Source organism: Impatiens glandulifera, chromosome 5 (assembly GCF_907164915.1).
Source record: "Impatiens glandulifera chromosome 5, dImpGla2.1, whole genome shotgun sequence".
In the NCBI taxonomy this organism is placed as follows: Eukaryota; Viridiplantae; Streptophyta; class Magnoliopsida; order Ericales; family Balsaminaceae; genus Impatiens; species Impatiens glandulifera.
Genome location: NC_061866.1, coordinates 20,032,763 through 20,047,094, shown reverse-complemented (window position 1 = coordinate 20,047,094; position 14,332 = coordinate 20,032,763). Strand labels below are relative to the sequence as shown.

Genomic DNA, 14,332 nt, shown 5'->3' with positions numbered 1-14,332 from the left:
ATATTTAGGTATTTTTATTTTGTATTATTTATTAACTAATTTCATATATTTATTATTAATGAAAGTTTTTATTTTGAAAAAAATAAATATTTTAGTTCTCTTTTAATTTAGAAATTTTTACATTGTTGAAGATGCTGTGAGAGAGAGCAGGTTTGGGCTTAAATCCGAAGCCCAGTTATGAGCTTTCTAACCTAAATAACACTCTTCAGTTCTGTCTCTCCCTCCAGCCGTCGTGCTTTGCTGATACTCCCCGGAGGCTGAGAGAGAGAAAGAGAGCGAAGATGCAGATATTCGTGAAAACCCTTACAGGGAAGACCATAACCCTTGAGGTCGAGTCATCAGACACCATCGACAATGTAAAGGCAAAGATTCAGGACAAGGAAGGTATTCCGCCGGATCAGCAGCGCCTGATCTTCGCTGGAAAGCAGCTTGAAGACGGTCGAACCCTAGCCGACTACAATATCCAGAAAGAATCGACACTTCATCTGGTTCTCCGCCTTCGTGGTGGTGCGAAGAAGAGGAAGAAGAAGACCTACACGAAGCCAAAGAAGCTCAAGCACAAGAAGAAGAAGGTGAAGCTCTCTATTCTCCAATTCTATAAGGTGGATGATGCTGGGAAAGTGACAAAGCTCCGAAAGGAGTGTCCAAACGCTGAATGCGGCGCCGGAACGTTCATGGCAAATCATTTCGACCGTCATTACTGCGGTAAGTGTGGACTCACCTATGTTTATCAGAAGGCAGGTGGCGACTGAATTCATTAATCAACTTTCTTTTAATGCAACTTTTCAATCTGTTTTCTATTACTGTTCTTCAATGATACTGGCTTCTGAACTTAGTTTTTTCCTATCATCAACTATATGAGAATTTTGTAATGGAAAAGGAACTATCTTGGGTTCATAGTACACCTATGCAATTTGTCTGTTTTGGCGTTTTAGAATTCACATTACAGGGGAGAAGAGAACTAACTTCAATGATTATTTTATTTAGTCATCATTTTCCTATAGTTTGAGATATTTTCAAATCCAAGATAAGTGTGTTTTTGATTGCTTTTAATCTGGTCTTTTTTCATACTTTAGGTTTTGATTCCTATTTCTTTTTGCTCAAATATCTGGTGGCAATTGTCTCTTATACAATGTTATAGTGCCTACATTATATTTTAGGGATTTTATTGATTTATTTTCTTGGTTAGAAATTTGTGTTTATTCTTTCTAAGAAACTAGAATCACTCCCAAATGACTCCAGTTATGAGACATTTGATTATTTAGGAAAAAATGTTTCTTCTTTATACCCCCATCTTAATGGGTTTATCAGCATTGTTGTTGATTTTAAGTGTGAATTCAATATAATTTTTTTGATTTATTAAGGTTTTTCATTGTTTTGATTTATTATGGTTTTTTCATTGTTCTGAAATCGTTTTGGTTATCAACTCAGTGTTTTGGGCGAACTTTGGTCCGATTAGTTCAACCGATTGAATCACTGGTTGAATCGGATTTTAATTTTTATATTATTTGAAGATAATAAATAACAGAGAAAATACGTTATTATTATCGACTATATGAATGATAAACCTCTCATTTCTTAATTTAACCATGGTTACTCTTCAACCTTAATCTACACCATCACAGTTCACATGACGTCTTTCTTTTTCTTCCCATCTCTATCATTTGCTCACTTTCATTTGAACCTCATTCAACACTTAATGGGCAATAACCATTTGAAGATTTTTTGAGGGTTAAACGTTGTCACTAAATTTATTCTAAAAAAGATGAAACTATATAACCTTGTGGAATCATTATTTTGTACTTGTTTAAATTGTGATTATAAGCGGAAATCCGAAGCTGAAATGGACGACCGACAGAAGTGAGCACAATTTCAGTTGGAATAAACAAGTTAAAGACATGTATAGATTGTTCACGCAACCGAAGTAAGGGAAATAAGTAAAATAAGAATCTAAGCTTTGGAAATAAGCCAATCATAGGCTGTACATTCATATTCAAGATGTTTACGGAGATAAGAGTGACAAATTGAGTAGATTAGCTTGGAATTTCAGCTACCTCCTGAGAACGGTGAAGATGCTACAGAGATGGCGACACATAAAGTCCAAGAGGAGAAGATGCAGTCTTCTTGATGCGGAAACGATCAGAGACGAGGTCCCTATAGAGGAGGAGAATAGAAGTAGAACATATCGAATAGAATAAGGGATAACCTTTCCCACCGGAAATTTTTGGTTTGAATTTTCGGTCGAATCGTACGATCCGACCGGTTCAAAAAGTAACCGTATAGAAGTCATAAGTCGGACTGCTCATTCAACCGTTTCGCAGTCGGACCGGTTGAACCGCTGATCAAACCGCATATTTTAAGACTATAATTTTTTTTACTTTAGTTCTCTATTTAGTTTTAATTTTTTTTATTCGATCTTATATAATGTTCATCTATGAAAAAATGATCATTTTCTTTTTATATAATATGTTATTTAAGAATATTGAAATATATAAAATATAATGTTTTGAAAAGTTAAATTAAAAATTATTATAAAGAATATATTATTGAAGTTATATATTTAATTATGTTTAATAATTAAAATTACTTTATTCTTTTATTATTATTTTCTTGTATTTTGTTTTTTTATTATGCATATTATCGTTAATGTATTTTTCATTAAATTATTTGAATTTTTATAATGTTTTATATTATAAAATAATTATATTATATATTTTATCCACTTTTTTATATTAAATAATTTCTTCAAAAATATGTATTAAATGTTAATTTTTTATTATGTCATCTGCATAAGTTTTTTTAATCTACATCGTTTAACAAATATGTGCCTTCCTCCTATTTTAATAAAATATGTTATTACCGAAGTAATGGGAATGAGCAAATGTATTAAGTAATTTGAATAAGCAAATGTAACAAATTTGGTATCATCATCCATTTGGATAAGATGATCATCAAAAACAAGAATGATCATATGACCTTGTTTAGTTGTGTATGGATTTTATATTTATGAAGATATGATTCAATCTTAAGATTGAAACAAGAAAAGATTATATTTTTAAATTGTTTTTAATTTTATAAATGTAGTTTGTCAAGTAGTTTTGGATTAGATAAATATAACACAATTACAAAATCATGAATACAATAATAGATTTGTAAGTAAGTTGTGGATAAATTTAAAAATTTGTAATAAATATAGTTTCTTCCCATTAAACAATATTTGTTTCTATTTTAAAAAATAAAAATTATTTTATATCAAACAAGTTTTTATATAGAAAATTTGACGAAATGATCCAAAAAACATCTTAAATGCGCTGCTGCGCATAAATTTAATTGGGCAAATGTCCACTTCAAAATATTCTGACGAAATTACCCCGGTCGTGTAAAGCGAAGGGCATAATCATCACGCGAAGGGAAAGTCTGTGAAATTACCCCGTCGCGTAACGCGAAAAGCACGATCGTCACGCGAAGGCACGATCATTCTGGACTTTTCACATGTTTTTCCTTCGCGAGACGATCATGTCTTTCGCATTACGCGACAAAAATAATTTCGACATAATATTTTGAAGTGATCATTTGTGCAATTAAATTTACATAGGTCAAATAACACATTTAATAGTTTTTTAGGGTCATTTCATCAATTTTCCCTTTTGTTTTAGGGAAATTTGACAATATGACCCTAAAAATATGAGTATTTTGAAATTTAACCTTACTAATTTAGTTTTTGTTTTTTAACCTTTTTTTTATAAATTTTTCCAATTTTACCCCTCAATAACCTTTTTATTTTTTTCTTTTTTTTTCTTTTTTTTTTCTTTTTTTCTTCTTTTTCTTTCTTTTCTTTTCTTTTCTTTTCTTCTTTTCCCCCGCTTTCCCCTTTCTCCCTTTCCTTCCCCCGACGACCGATTGCACTTCCATCCAGCCTTCTTCCCTTCCGTTCTTCTTCTCCGTCACCTCCCTCCCCAGGTCCCCTTCTTCCCCCGTCAGCTTCCGTTTCTCCGACGCCAAGCTCCGCCGACGTTCGCCAAGAAGCCCAACCCTTCCAGCCAGCCTCTTCGTCGATCGCCAAGCCGAACTTCCAGCCAACGGACGATTTGAGGTTAGTTTAGGTTTATTATTTAGGTTTATTGTTTAGGTAATCTTAGTTTAGTTTAGGTTTACTGTTTGAAATGCTGAGAATGCTGAGAATGCTAAGATTGATATAGTTTGAAATGCTGAGAATGTTTATGAATGGTTTGTGAATATTTGTTTTGCATGTTTTGATTAGGGTTTTAGGGTTTTAGTTTATTATGAATGCTGAGAATGAATGCTGAGGCGTGGGGGTTGGGCGTGGGGCTTGGGGCGTGGGGGTGGGGCGTGGGAGTTGGCGTGGGGCGTAGGGCGTTGGGAGTGGGGGTTCGTCATGGGGCGTAGGGCTTGGGCGTAGGCCGTAGGGCGTGGGGCTTGGGCGTGGGGCGTGGGTCTTGGGCGTGGGTCTTGGGCGTGGGGCGTGGGTCTTGGGCGTGGGCGTGGGTCTTGGGCGTGGGGCGTGACCCTTGGGCGTGGGTCTTGAGCGTGGGGCGTGGGTCTTGGGTCTTGGGCGTGGGGTCACGCAATATGTAAAACTAATTAATAAGTTTCTTAATAAGTGAGGATAGCTTAGTTGGGAGAATGTTAGACTGAAGATCTAAAGGTCAGGTGTTCGATCCACCTTCACTATAAAAGTTTTTTTTTTCTTTGCCTTTTACTTTATAATTAATGAAACAACGAAGCAGAACTTACAAAATTAAAATTGAAAATAGGAAAAATACCCAACATTCTCATTATCTCGAATGTGAACTTAAGTTTCTAATATGAGCTAAGAAGGTAATCTTAATCTAGAATGAACCTTGCTAAATCTATATTCTTGTTTTTGTGCTTGCATTAATCGACTATAACAACTTTTATTATACATATCTATGTAACATCAGCAAATGTACAAAGTCTTCTGATTTTTGCAAAAAGAAAGAGGTATTACAGTGTGCAATTGAGGGTCAGTTATGGAGCTTTGTTGTTGTACTTGCAGCACAAAATGGAGCTTTATGAAGTAGAAATTTGAACAAATTACTAATTGTTGTGTAATATATATGTTGTACTATTTGCTGCACTTGAGAAAAGCCTCCAGTGTGTAATGGAAGGGTGGGATTATAAGTAAGTCAGGTACTTATTTTCTCAGTTGTCTCTTTCTCTCAACAATTTGTAAATTGAATTCACTGATGGGATTGTGCAAATCATGTATATTATACATACATTCTTATTATTGAAAAGGAATCTCAATTCTTTCGTTTATATTTTATAAATCTTGTATTTTTTTGTATATATAAAGATTGTTTACTTAAAATTATTGAGAGCACAAAACAACAAATAAGTTGTTTTTTGCCCAAAGGAAAACAACAAGTGCGTAATATAAACAAAATTCATCATTAACCAAAACATAGACAAAAGAAATAGGTTTGAAACTTAGAAACTAATTATTCAAATGGCTTGTTTAATAATTTTCTATTTGAATGACTTTGAGAAGATTATAATGTAATTTTTATAAGTCACACAAACACCATTCATTTCTATTTATACTAATTCAACATCTATGAAAGAATCAATGAAACAAATAAATTACTACACAACAAATAATGAAATTGAATTAATTATTCGCCCCAGGCCCATAACACTTGTACACCCCGAAAAAGACAGTCCTATATAGAAAATTCAACAATTAATATAATATGCATCAAAAGTACATGAATGTTTAAGATTTGTATATTAAAGATGTATACTTGTTCTTGTTACTTGTTACTGATGTGGTCCCAATCATCCCAACCACCATGAGCCACAATATTAGCGAAATAAGTATGAGCGTAAACAATTCTAGAGTATTGGCCCAAGAAAAATTGTACACACAACCATTTTGAAAGAATATTCATACATATCAAAATCATTTCAATGTTGTACACACAACCATTTTGAAAGAATAATTCATACATATCAAAATCATTTCAATGTTTATATATATCATCACTCTGTTTAAAAAATTTCCAATAGAAAAAAAAGTTTAAAAAATTTCCAATAGAAAAAAAAAACTTTTACAGCGAAGGTGGATCGAACACCTGACCTTTAGATCTTCAGTCTGACATTCTCCCAACTAAACTATCCTCACTTATTAAGAAACTTATTAATTAGTTTTACATATTGCGTGACCCCACGCCAAGACCCAAGACCCACGCCCAAGACCCACGCCCCACGCTCAAGACCCACGCCCCACGCCCAAGACCCACGCCCCACGCTCAAGACCCACGCCCCACGCCCAAGGGCCACGCCCACACCCAAGACCCACACCCCACGCCCAAGACCCACGCCCCACGCCCAAGACCCACGCCCAAGGGCCACGCCCACGCCCAAGACCCACGCCCCACGCCCAAGACCCACGCCCCACGCCCAAGGGCCACGCCCAAGACCCACGCCCCACGCCCCAAGCCCCACACCCAAGCCCCACGCCCCACGCCCAAGCCCTACGCCCCACGACGAACCCCCACTCCCAACGCCCTACGCCCCACGCCCAACCCCCACGCCTCACGCCCCACCCCCACCCCCACGCCCACGCCCCACGCCCCACGCCCCACGCCCAACCCCCACGCCAAGCCCTAAACCTAAACTAAAACCCTAATCAAATATACCATTCTCAGCATTCATTCTCAGCATTCATAATAAACTAAAACCCTAAAACCCTAATCAAAACATGCAAAGCAAATATTCACAAACCATTCACAAACATTCTCAACATTTCAAACTATATCAATCTCAGCATTCTCAGCATTTAAAACAATAAACCTAAACTAAACTAAGATTACCTAAATAATAAACCTAAACAATAAACCTAAACTAACCTCAAATCGTTGGGCTAGAATCGTCCGAGGTTTGGCGATCGTCGTTGGCTGGAAGTTCGGCTTGGCGATCGACGAAGAGGCTGGCTGGAAGGGTTGGGCTTCTTGGCGAACATCGGCGGAGTGCAACGGAAGGGAAGAAGAAGAATGGAAGGGAAGAAGAAGGGTCTGGGGAGGGGGGAGTGCAACACGGGTCGGGGGAAAGGGAAAGCGGGGGAAGAAGAAAAGAAAAGAAAGAAAAAAGAAAAAGAAAAAAGAAAAAAGAAAAGAAAAAAGAAAAAAAAATAAAAAAAAATGAAAAGGTTATTGAGGGGTAAAATTGGAAAAATTTATAAAAAAAAGTTAAAAAACAAAAACTAAATTAGTAAGGTTATATTTCAAAATAGCTTAGTTTTTAGGGTCATATTATCAAATTTCCCTTGTTTTATATCATCCTCTATCTCCCCTTCTTTACTCTAATAGTCAACCTGAACCATTTTTCTTAATCAAACAACAAAATTCATTTATTTTAAAATCACAATTTTAATCATGAATTCATTTTGAAGATGAATATAGCAAGCAAATAAGTTTATAAATATAGCTGTAGTTAAATTATATTATATTTCAGAATATGTATATATTTGACACTAAAAAGTGTTTCAATAATATTTATGGAGTGTTTTCAAATAGATTATAGACATATCTAGCACAGATGAAACATGCTAAATCTCAAATTCTACAAAGCACCTGATGAGTTAAGGATATCCAATTGTTTCAATTCTCATACATTTTAAAAAACAATTGTTTGCAAAAGAGAGAAAAAAAAAACTCAAAGTCAGTTTATAACTCTTGTTATTAATAAATAGATACAGTAACAGAGCTATTAAGGGTCACCTCAAAAACCTGTATTATTTATCATCATGCCAAAAACCTACTTCAAAATTAATAATAGTCCTTCTTTATGCTCATGTTAATCTGTAAAAGACTTCACTACCCCTGCCCGACAATTCGGGCAATCCCCACAAGTTGTAATCCATGGATACAAGCAGCAAGTGTGAAACCTATGGCCACAAGGCAAACGTGTTAGCTCTTCCCCGTCAATAAAAGTTTCCAAACATATACTACATTCTCGAAATGCTGTCCACTTTTCATCTTCCGTGCAGTTTTCGCTCATTGTGAAGACCTCCGATTGCAATTTGCACAGGGCCTCTATCGATAGTCCTTCCGGTCTTCTTTTTGTTTGCATTTCAACAAATAGGACATCAGGAACCGAAGGACGTACAGACCATTCACGAGAAATTTCATTCTCCAAAATTGATGTATCGAGAAACATTAAATCATCCGCTAACCTGCCTTGATTGTGGTTTACACCAGATGAGAGCCGGTTGGTTTCCCTATAAGTTATTCAAAATAAATGTACAGCTTGTTAGTTTATTATTATTATTTTAAAAGTTGGCACGCCCCACTTCCACTTCAACTTAGAGAGTTCTTAGTGAAATTGAACCTGGCAAGACTCTTTCTACAGCCACCATAGTGGGTTAAAATAAACCATAAGTATAAGATATAGAATTTAGGACAACTTTCATAAACTCATTATGCATTTAGTTTCTAAAGGAACTATATATATGTGTGTTATCAAAAAATTAGGATCATGATACAATTACAACTCCAATTGGTAATGATCTGACCCAACTACATATGTGGTACTAAAAATTTAACAATTGAAAATTGAAATTGAGATAGAACTCAAAATTTCTTTAAAAAGAAAGAAGAAGGAAGCTAGATTTGTTTTCTGAACTTGCACCAAAATCTCGTGTTGTTAACTCTAATTGCGATAGACTCGTTTTCCTTCCAAAACTTTTAAAATGGCTCAAATTACAAATTGTCATAATTTATTTATTAACTCATATGACTTCTTGATATATACCCTTTACAAATAAATTAATATTTGAATCCATCATTATGACTAAAGAGTTAAATGATTTGAAAACTTAAAGTTGTACATGAAGCAATTTGAGCCATTTATAGAAGTACATGAAGCAAAATGAACTACATGTATAACTAAAAACCGAACATGATCATAAATCCATTGCTATGAAGGGGAGGTAAATTATAGTTTATGTATTCTGATTTCTAATTACTTCAATCTGGCAAGCCTTGTAGTTAGTTAATTAGCTTCCTAAAGGGTGGGTGGGTTAAGTATATTGACCTGTTTCCAGATACTGACACAGACCTCAGCCTCTGAACTAGCCTCTCCCTGGCAAGTAATACAGCTCCAGGAAGTCTACTACTATTCCCTGTATATCGCATCCTATCTCGATTTCCACCAATGATCTCTGAATTGGCTATGATGCTTGAAGCAGATTGACTAGTACCTTCATCTATTAGAAATGATTCTCGTTCCTAGTCAGACAAAATATCACGTTATTTACTGAATTGGCAAAGATTCCAGGTCGAGGAAGCGAGAAATTGGAAAATTTACAGGCTTTACCTGAAGGAGGGAAGGCCGATGAGATGAAACCCTAGAGTGGGTGGAACGGCGAAAAGGCTCGACACCACCGTTGAGATCAACAACGCGATCGATCCGGCCGTTTCCATGATGGCGACGATGGCCTCCGTTTATGGTCCGTTGGAGTGAGAGATCATCCGGTAAATCAAGGGTGTTAGTGCTACGGATGATTCGAGATCTTCGATTATAGAATAGCTCCGAAGCGCTCGTCATGCAACACGCAAAGATTAGGTGAACCTAATGAATTGAAAACGTCAGAACCCTAGATAGGTATACAAAAGAGGACAGCGAAATGGGAAATAGCTACGAACAATTCACTTTTCTTCCTGGAAATCGTAACAGGTCCTGTATGGAGAAAGAGAAAAACTTGGAAGGCGCTTTTTTCTCCTTTCTGTCCGTGTGTGTGTGTGCGCGCGTGTAAGAGAGAGAGAGAATGACTGACTGCTCTCTTTTATCATCATCATCTTCGGTTGGTGCTCTCCCCTTTATTAGGATATAATCATCATCATCAATCCCTTATCCATTTCTACTACTTCATTCTATTTTTAACTTGTACAAATTATTTTTTTATTTATTTTAGTGATTTTTAAGTTAATGTTTTTATAAATATTTCAGGTTTGAAGATTATATATATATAATTTTATAAGCAAATTGCTTTTCCCACCCCCTCCCATATTCCCACTCCCCGCCTAACTCCTTAATTAATTTTAAAATGACTTATTTATCCCTACCACCTTTATATATTTACACATTTCTTATTTTATTTATTTTATTTATTTTATTTTATTTTATTATTGAGTGTTTTTATTAAATATAATTAATTAATTAATTTTTAATATTTTTTTAACTTTATTTATTTAATTAAAAATACAAAATATTATTATTTTTATATTATAATTAATTAAAATATATTAAATATTGAAATATATAATAATTTAATAAAATATAAATATTTAATATTTTATTATATTAATTATATATATATATATATATATATATTAAAATACTTACAAAAATTATTTATCAAATAATAATTAATAATTAGTCTAATCACAATATTTTAATTAATAATATTATATATTAATAATTAGTCAAACATAATATTTTTAATTTTAATTAATAATATTATATATTAATAATTATTTTTAATTTTAATTAATAATATTATATATTAATAATTAGTCAAAACATAATATTAATAATTATTAATATTTTTTATAAATAAAATTATCTATTAAATAATAATTAATAATTAATATAATCATGATATTTTATTTAATAATATTATATATTAATAATTATTCAAACATAATATTTTTAATAATAAGTCTTAATAATATTATATATTAATAATTAGTCAAACATAATATTTTTAATAATAAGTCGCTTCACCGCCGCCCTAAATTAACAAAATCAAATCTAAATAACAAAATTTGTTTTTGTTGATAAATCAACACAGAAGAATCAAATATACTTTTAACATGAATAACCACAATTTCGATCCATTTTCAGATAATTGGTCATTTGAGAATGATGTTCCTAGTGGAGAGAGCATCTCCAACAACAATCGCGATTTTACACCCGAATTGTTTTTGTTAGTTATTATCGTTGTTTTATGCATATTTCTTATTTATTTTTGGAAAAGATTAATATCAATTATAAAATTATAATCAAAACTAATATAAAAAACTAAATTTCTTTCACTATTATTTTATATAGTTATTTGAAAGTAGAGAAGATATGATAAATTGGGCGAAAAGAGCTGGTTTGGAAAATGGTATTGTGGTAGTGATTAAAACATCTGCTAATTTAAAAGGCGGTAAGTTGCCAAAGTGTCATTTAATGTGTGAAAGAGGAGGAAAATACAAACTGCCACGGTATTTTGTCGATGGGCAATCCTTTAAAAGGAATACAGGGACAAAAAAATGTGAATGCCCATTCGAGCTGCGAGGTGTACCAATACCTCCAGAAGGTGTGATGTGGCATTTAAGGGTTGTATGTGGTTTCCATAACCATCAATTAGCAGAATCTATGTATGGTCATGAGTACCCGTCTAGGTTAAAACCAATGGAGCTACAGTTTGTGCTTGACATGGCCAATAGCACCGCACCTCGTGAAGTTCTTAATATATTGAAACAAAGAGACCCGTCAAACACTACAGGGATCAAAACCATTTACAATGCCATTTTCACAAATAAATCTGCCAAACGGGCCGGCCTAAATCAAGTCCAGTATGTCTTGGAGCAGTTAATTAAAAAAAATTACCTCCATGATTACCGTACAAATCCAGACACCAATGAAATTACGGATATTATTTGGGTTCACCCTAAAAGTCTGTTACTTTTTGTCAATTGTCCATCCGTGTTGATCATTGATGCCACATATAAGACCAATGAGTATCGGTCACCACTATTGGAGGTTGTGGGTATCACATCCACAATGCGAACTTACTCGCTTATGTTCGCATATCTAAGCAATGAAAGGGAAGAGCAACTAACATGGTCATTAGGTACCTTAAAAAAGTGGATGCTTGAAAAGGGGACATTGTTGCCATCAGTGTTTGTTTCCGATCGGGATATGGCGCTCATTAATGCCATTGAAATATGTTTTCCTACGGCACGTCACATCCTCTGTATTTGGCACATAAACCAGTGCGTAATGAAAAAATGTAGGCCTATGCTTGGTCTAAAGTGGAACAAGTTTAATGCGTCATGGCACTCGCTCATTAATTCATCCACACAGTGGTCTTACCATCATAAGTGGAAAGTCATGCGCGAGGAGTACAGACGATTCCAGGGTGCCCTAAATTACCTTTGGGAGACATGGTTACACTCTTACAAAGAGCGATTTGTTTCAGCATGGATTGATACATGTATGCACCTCGGGAGTAATTCAAGTCAAAGGTGTGGTTACTTTTTAACTTTAAATATTGTACTATTTAAATTCCAACCATTATTAAAACACAATGCATTTTTCTATTGCAGGGCGGAAGGGGCACATGCGAGACTTAAAATGTATTTGGGGGATACCATGTCATCCCTGGAAACATCTTTTATAAAAATACATAAGATGTTAACAAATCAGTTTGGGGAAATTCAAAAGTCGTTCGAGAGATCTCTCAACATTCCACGCCATACACATTTACATGACAACATTTTTTATCAAGTAAGGTGTCGAATTTCACTACAGGCAATGGAGTTTATTAATGCTGAGCTGAAATGCGCCGAGGAAGCATCTCACCAACTAGCTGGCAAATGCAACTGTTCAATTAAAACAATATACGGATTGCCTTGCAAGCATGATCTTGCACATTATCGTTTCCTTTCCATTCCAATTCCAATACAAAGTATCAACGCTCATTGGAGGAGGTTGTCTATGAACGGTCATGAATACCATGACGACGGAGCACGAGCTAACAGGACATCTAAAGTTGTTGAGATATTAGATGGGATGGATCCACAAATGCGAGAGCAAATGATAGATCGATTTTTTAATATTGCGGATCCATCTCAAAGTACAGTTCGAGCCCCTTCGTACAATACAGAACATAGAGGTCGACCTACAGGAAAAGATGAGCAGAGCAAACGTCGCATACCTTCTTTTGTTGATATATCCACTTCAAGTTCTAGGGCCACTCAAACGAATGCAACGTCTCGAAAGAGAGGACGTGGGAGGGGGTCGGGGGTTCGCAATACTCTGTCGACCCATGATCACCCTCCCCGTTTCACCCTTCCGTGATACCTACATTGAGAAATTACCTACGGTTATGCAGCCTTATATTTCTCATATTGTTGACGTTGAACCTGACGGTCACTGTGGATTTAGGGCGATAGCCGCACTAATCGGATATGGTGAAGAAGGTTGGATTCAAGTACGATATGATCTTATGGAGGAGATTCAACAAAATAAGCGTCAATATGATCAACTTTATCCAGATCGGGAAATGGCAGATAATCTATTAGTTTTATTAAAATATTTCGAGCAACCGGCACCTGAGAGGTATTGGATGGACTGTATGACTTTAGGAATTGTCATCGCATCAAGGTACAACCTTGTACTACATACATTTGGTGAGAATAATTGTAGTTGTTTTACTCACTTACCATTAAGGTCTCCTCCAGTTCCAGACCTAGAGCGCCGAGAAATAGCTATCGCCCTTGTTGGCCAACACTTTGTGCAAGTTTTTTTACACCCTCATTATCCTGTACCACCCTTTCCAATGTGGTGGTGTAATCATTCATCTGACGAAGCTAAAGGATGGGCAACTAGTTATATAACACGTGCTAATTTGTGGTACGAAATAACGGGTACAGGACCTAACGGCGGTGCTGAATTTGGAGGAAATATCGATTAGAATTTTTATTTTTATATTTTTATTTACTTTGGTGTATTTTTATTAGAATTTATATTTTTAAATTTTTATTTACTTTGGTGTATTTTTTTATGACATGTGTACTCTTTTCTAAACCGAAACCGGGTTAAAATACTTAATATTAAGAAATTAAAAGATAAAAAAATCTAGAAGATATATAATTAATTTTAAATATTATATATTAATAATAAAATTATAATAAATTAATTAAAATAAATAATAATTTTATATAAAATAAATATTTTAAAAAGTTAAATATAAAATATTTAATAAAAAATATTATTAAAAATATTATGCATTATCACTAATTATTAGTGTATAATATATTAAAGACTTTATCTTATTTATTTTTATTTATTTGTTAGATAATTTTATTTATAAAAAAAATTGATTTTTATAAGTATTTAAAAAATATATATAATTAATATAATAAAATATTAAATATTTTATTAAATTTGTACACATTTTAATATTTAATATATTTTAAATAATTATAATATAAAAATAATAATATTTTGTATTTTTAATTAAATAAATAAAGTTAAAAAATATTAAAAATTAATTAATTAATTATATTTAATA

At 33.9% G+C, this 14,332-nt stretch overlaps 4 protein-coding genes across 6 annotated transcripts; 3 read left to right on the top strand and 1 right to left on the bottom strand.

The window, feature by feature from the left end:
- The first annotated feature begins 208 nt into the window (after nucleotides 1-208).
- LOC124938783 (ubiquitin-40S ribosomal protein S27a-like) lies at nucleotides 209-922 on the top strand. The gene has a single exon (XM_047479291.1). It carries the CDS (start codon nucleotides 282-284, stop codon nucleotides 750-752), a length of 471 nt encoding a protein of 156 aa, XP_047335247.1. The 5' UTR covers nucleotides 209-281; the 3' UTR covers nucleotides 753-922.
- Nucleotides 923-7,603: 6,681 nt separating this feature from the next.
- Nucleotides 7,604-9,831, bottom strand: LOC124938626 (probable E3 ubiquitin-protein ligase RHY1A). Of its 3 annotated transcripts, none has more exons than XM_047479099.1 (4): nucleotides 9,690-9,831; nucleotides 9,361-9,615; nucleotides 9,079-9,272; nucleotides 7,604-8,263 (listed from the first exon to the last, which is right to left on the bottom strand). In XM_047479099.1, exons 2-4 carry the CDS (start codon nucleotides 9,589-9,591, stop codon nucleotides 7,840-7,842), a joined length of 849 nt encoding a protein of 282 aa, XP_047335055.1. In that variant the 5' UTR covers nucleotides 9,592-9,615; nucleotides 9,690-9,831; the 3' UTR covers nucleotides 7,604-7,839. The 3 variants fall into 3 exon arrangements, with proteins under 3 accessions (XP_047335055.1, XP_047335056.1, XP_047335054.1); XM_047479100.1 differs by having other exon boundaries at nucleotides 7,604-8,101; nucleotides 8,219-8,263; nucleotides 9,361-9,799; XM_047479098.1 differs by having other exon boundaries at nucleotides 9,361-9,794.
- Nucleotides 9,832-11,118: 1,287 nt separating this feature from the next.
- LOC124939111 (protein FAR-RED IMPAIRED RESPONSE 1-like) lies at nucleotides 11,119-13,116 on the top strand. Its single transcript, XM_047479622.1, has 2 exons — nucleotides 11,119-12,281; nucleotides 12,363-13,116. Exons 1-2 carry the CDS (start codon nucleotides 11,119-11,121, stop codon nucleotides 13,114-13,116), a joined length of 1,917 nt encoding a protein of 638 aa, XP_047335578.1.
- A 28-nt stretch (nucleotides 13,117-13,144) lies between these two features.
- On the top strand, nucleotides 13,145-13,732 carry LOC124939110. The gene has a single exon (XM_047479621.1). It carries the CDS (start codon nucleotides 13,145-13,147, stop codon nucleotides 13,730-13,732), a length of 588 nt encoding a protein of 195 aa, XP_047335577.1.
- The last annotated feature ends 600 nt before the right edge of the window (nucleotides 13,733-14,332 follow it).

Bases quoted from the DNA above. Each gene is read 5' to 3' on its own strand.
- LOC124938783 (XM_047479291.1), top strand. From the start codon at position 282: ATGCAGATATTCGTGAAAACCCTTACAGGGAAGACCATAACCCTTGAG.
- LOC124938626 (XM_047479099.1), bottom strand. From the start codon at position 9,591: ATGACGAGCGCTTCGGAGCTATTCTATAATCGAAGATCTCGAATCATC. The intron at 9,273-9,360 runs GTAAAGCCTGTA...TTGTCTGACTAG, and splicing joins ATCGGCCTTCCCTCCTTCAG to GAACGAGAATCATTTCTAAT. The intron at 8,264-9,078 runs GTCAATATACTT...AATAACTTATAG, and splicing joins GTGTCAGTATCTGGAAACAG to GGAAACCAACCGGCTCTCAT.
- LOC124939111 (XM_047479622.1), top strand. From the start codon at position 11,119: ATGATAAATTGGGCGAAAAGAGCTGGTTTGGAAAATGGTATTGTGGTA. The intron at 12,282-12,362 runs GTGTGGTTACTT...TTTCTATTGCAG, and splicing joins GGGAGTAATTCAAGTCAAAG to GGCGGAAGGGGCACATGCGA.
- LOC124939110 (XM_047479621.1), top strand. From the start codon at position 13,145: ATGCAGCCTTATATTTCTCATATTGTTGACGTTGAACCTGACGGTCAC.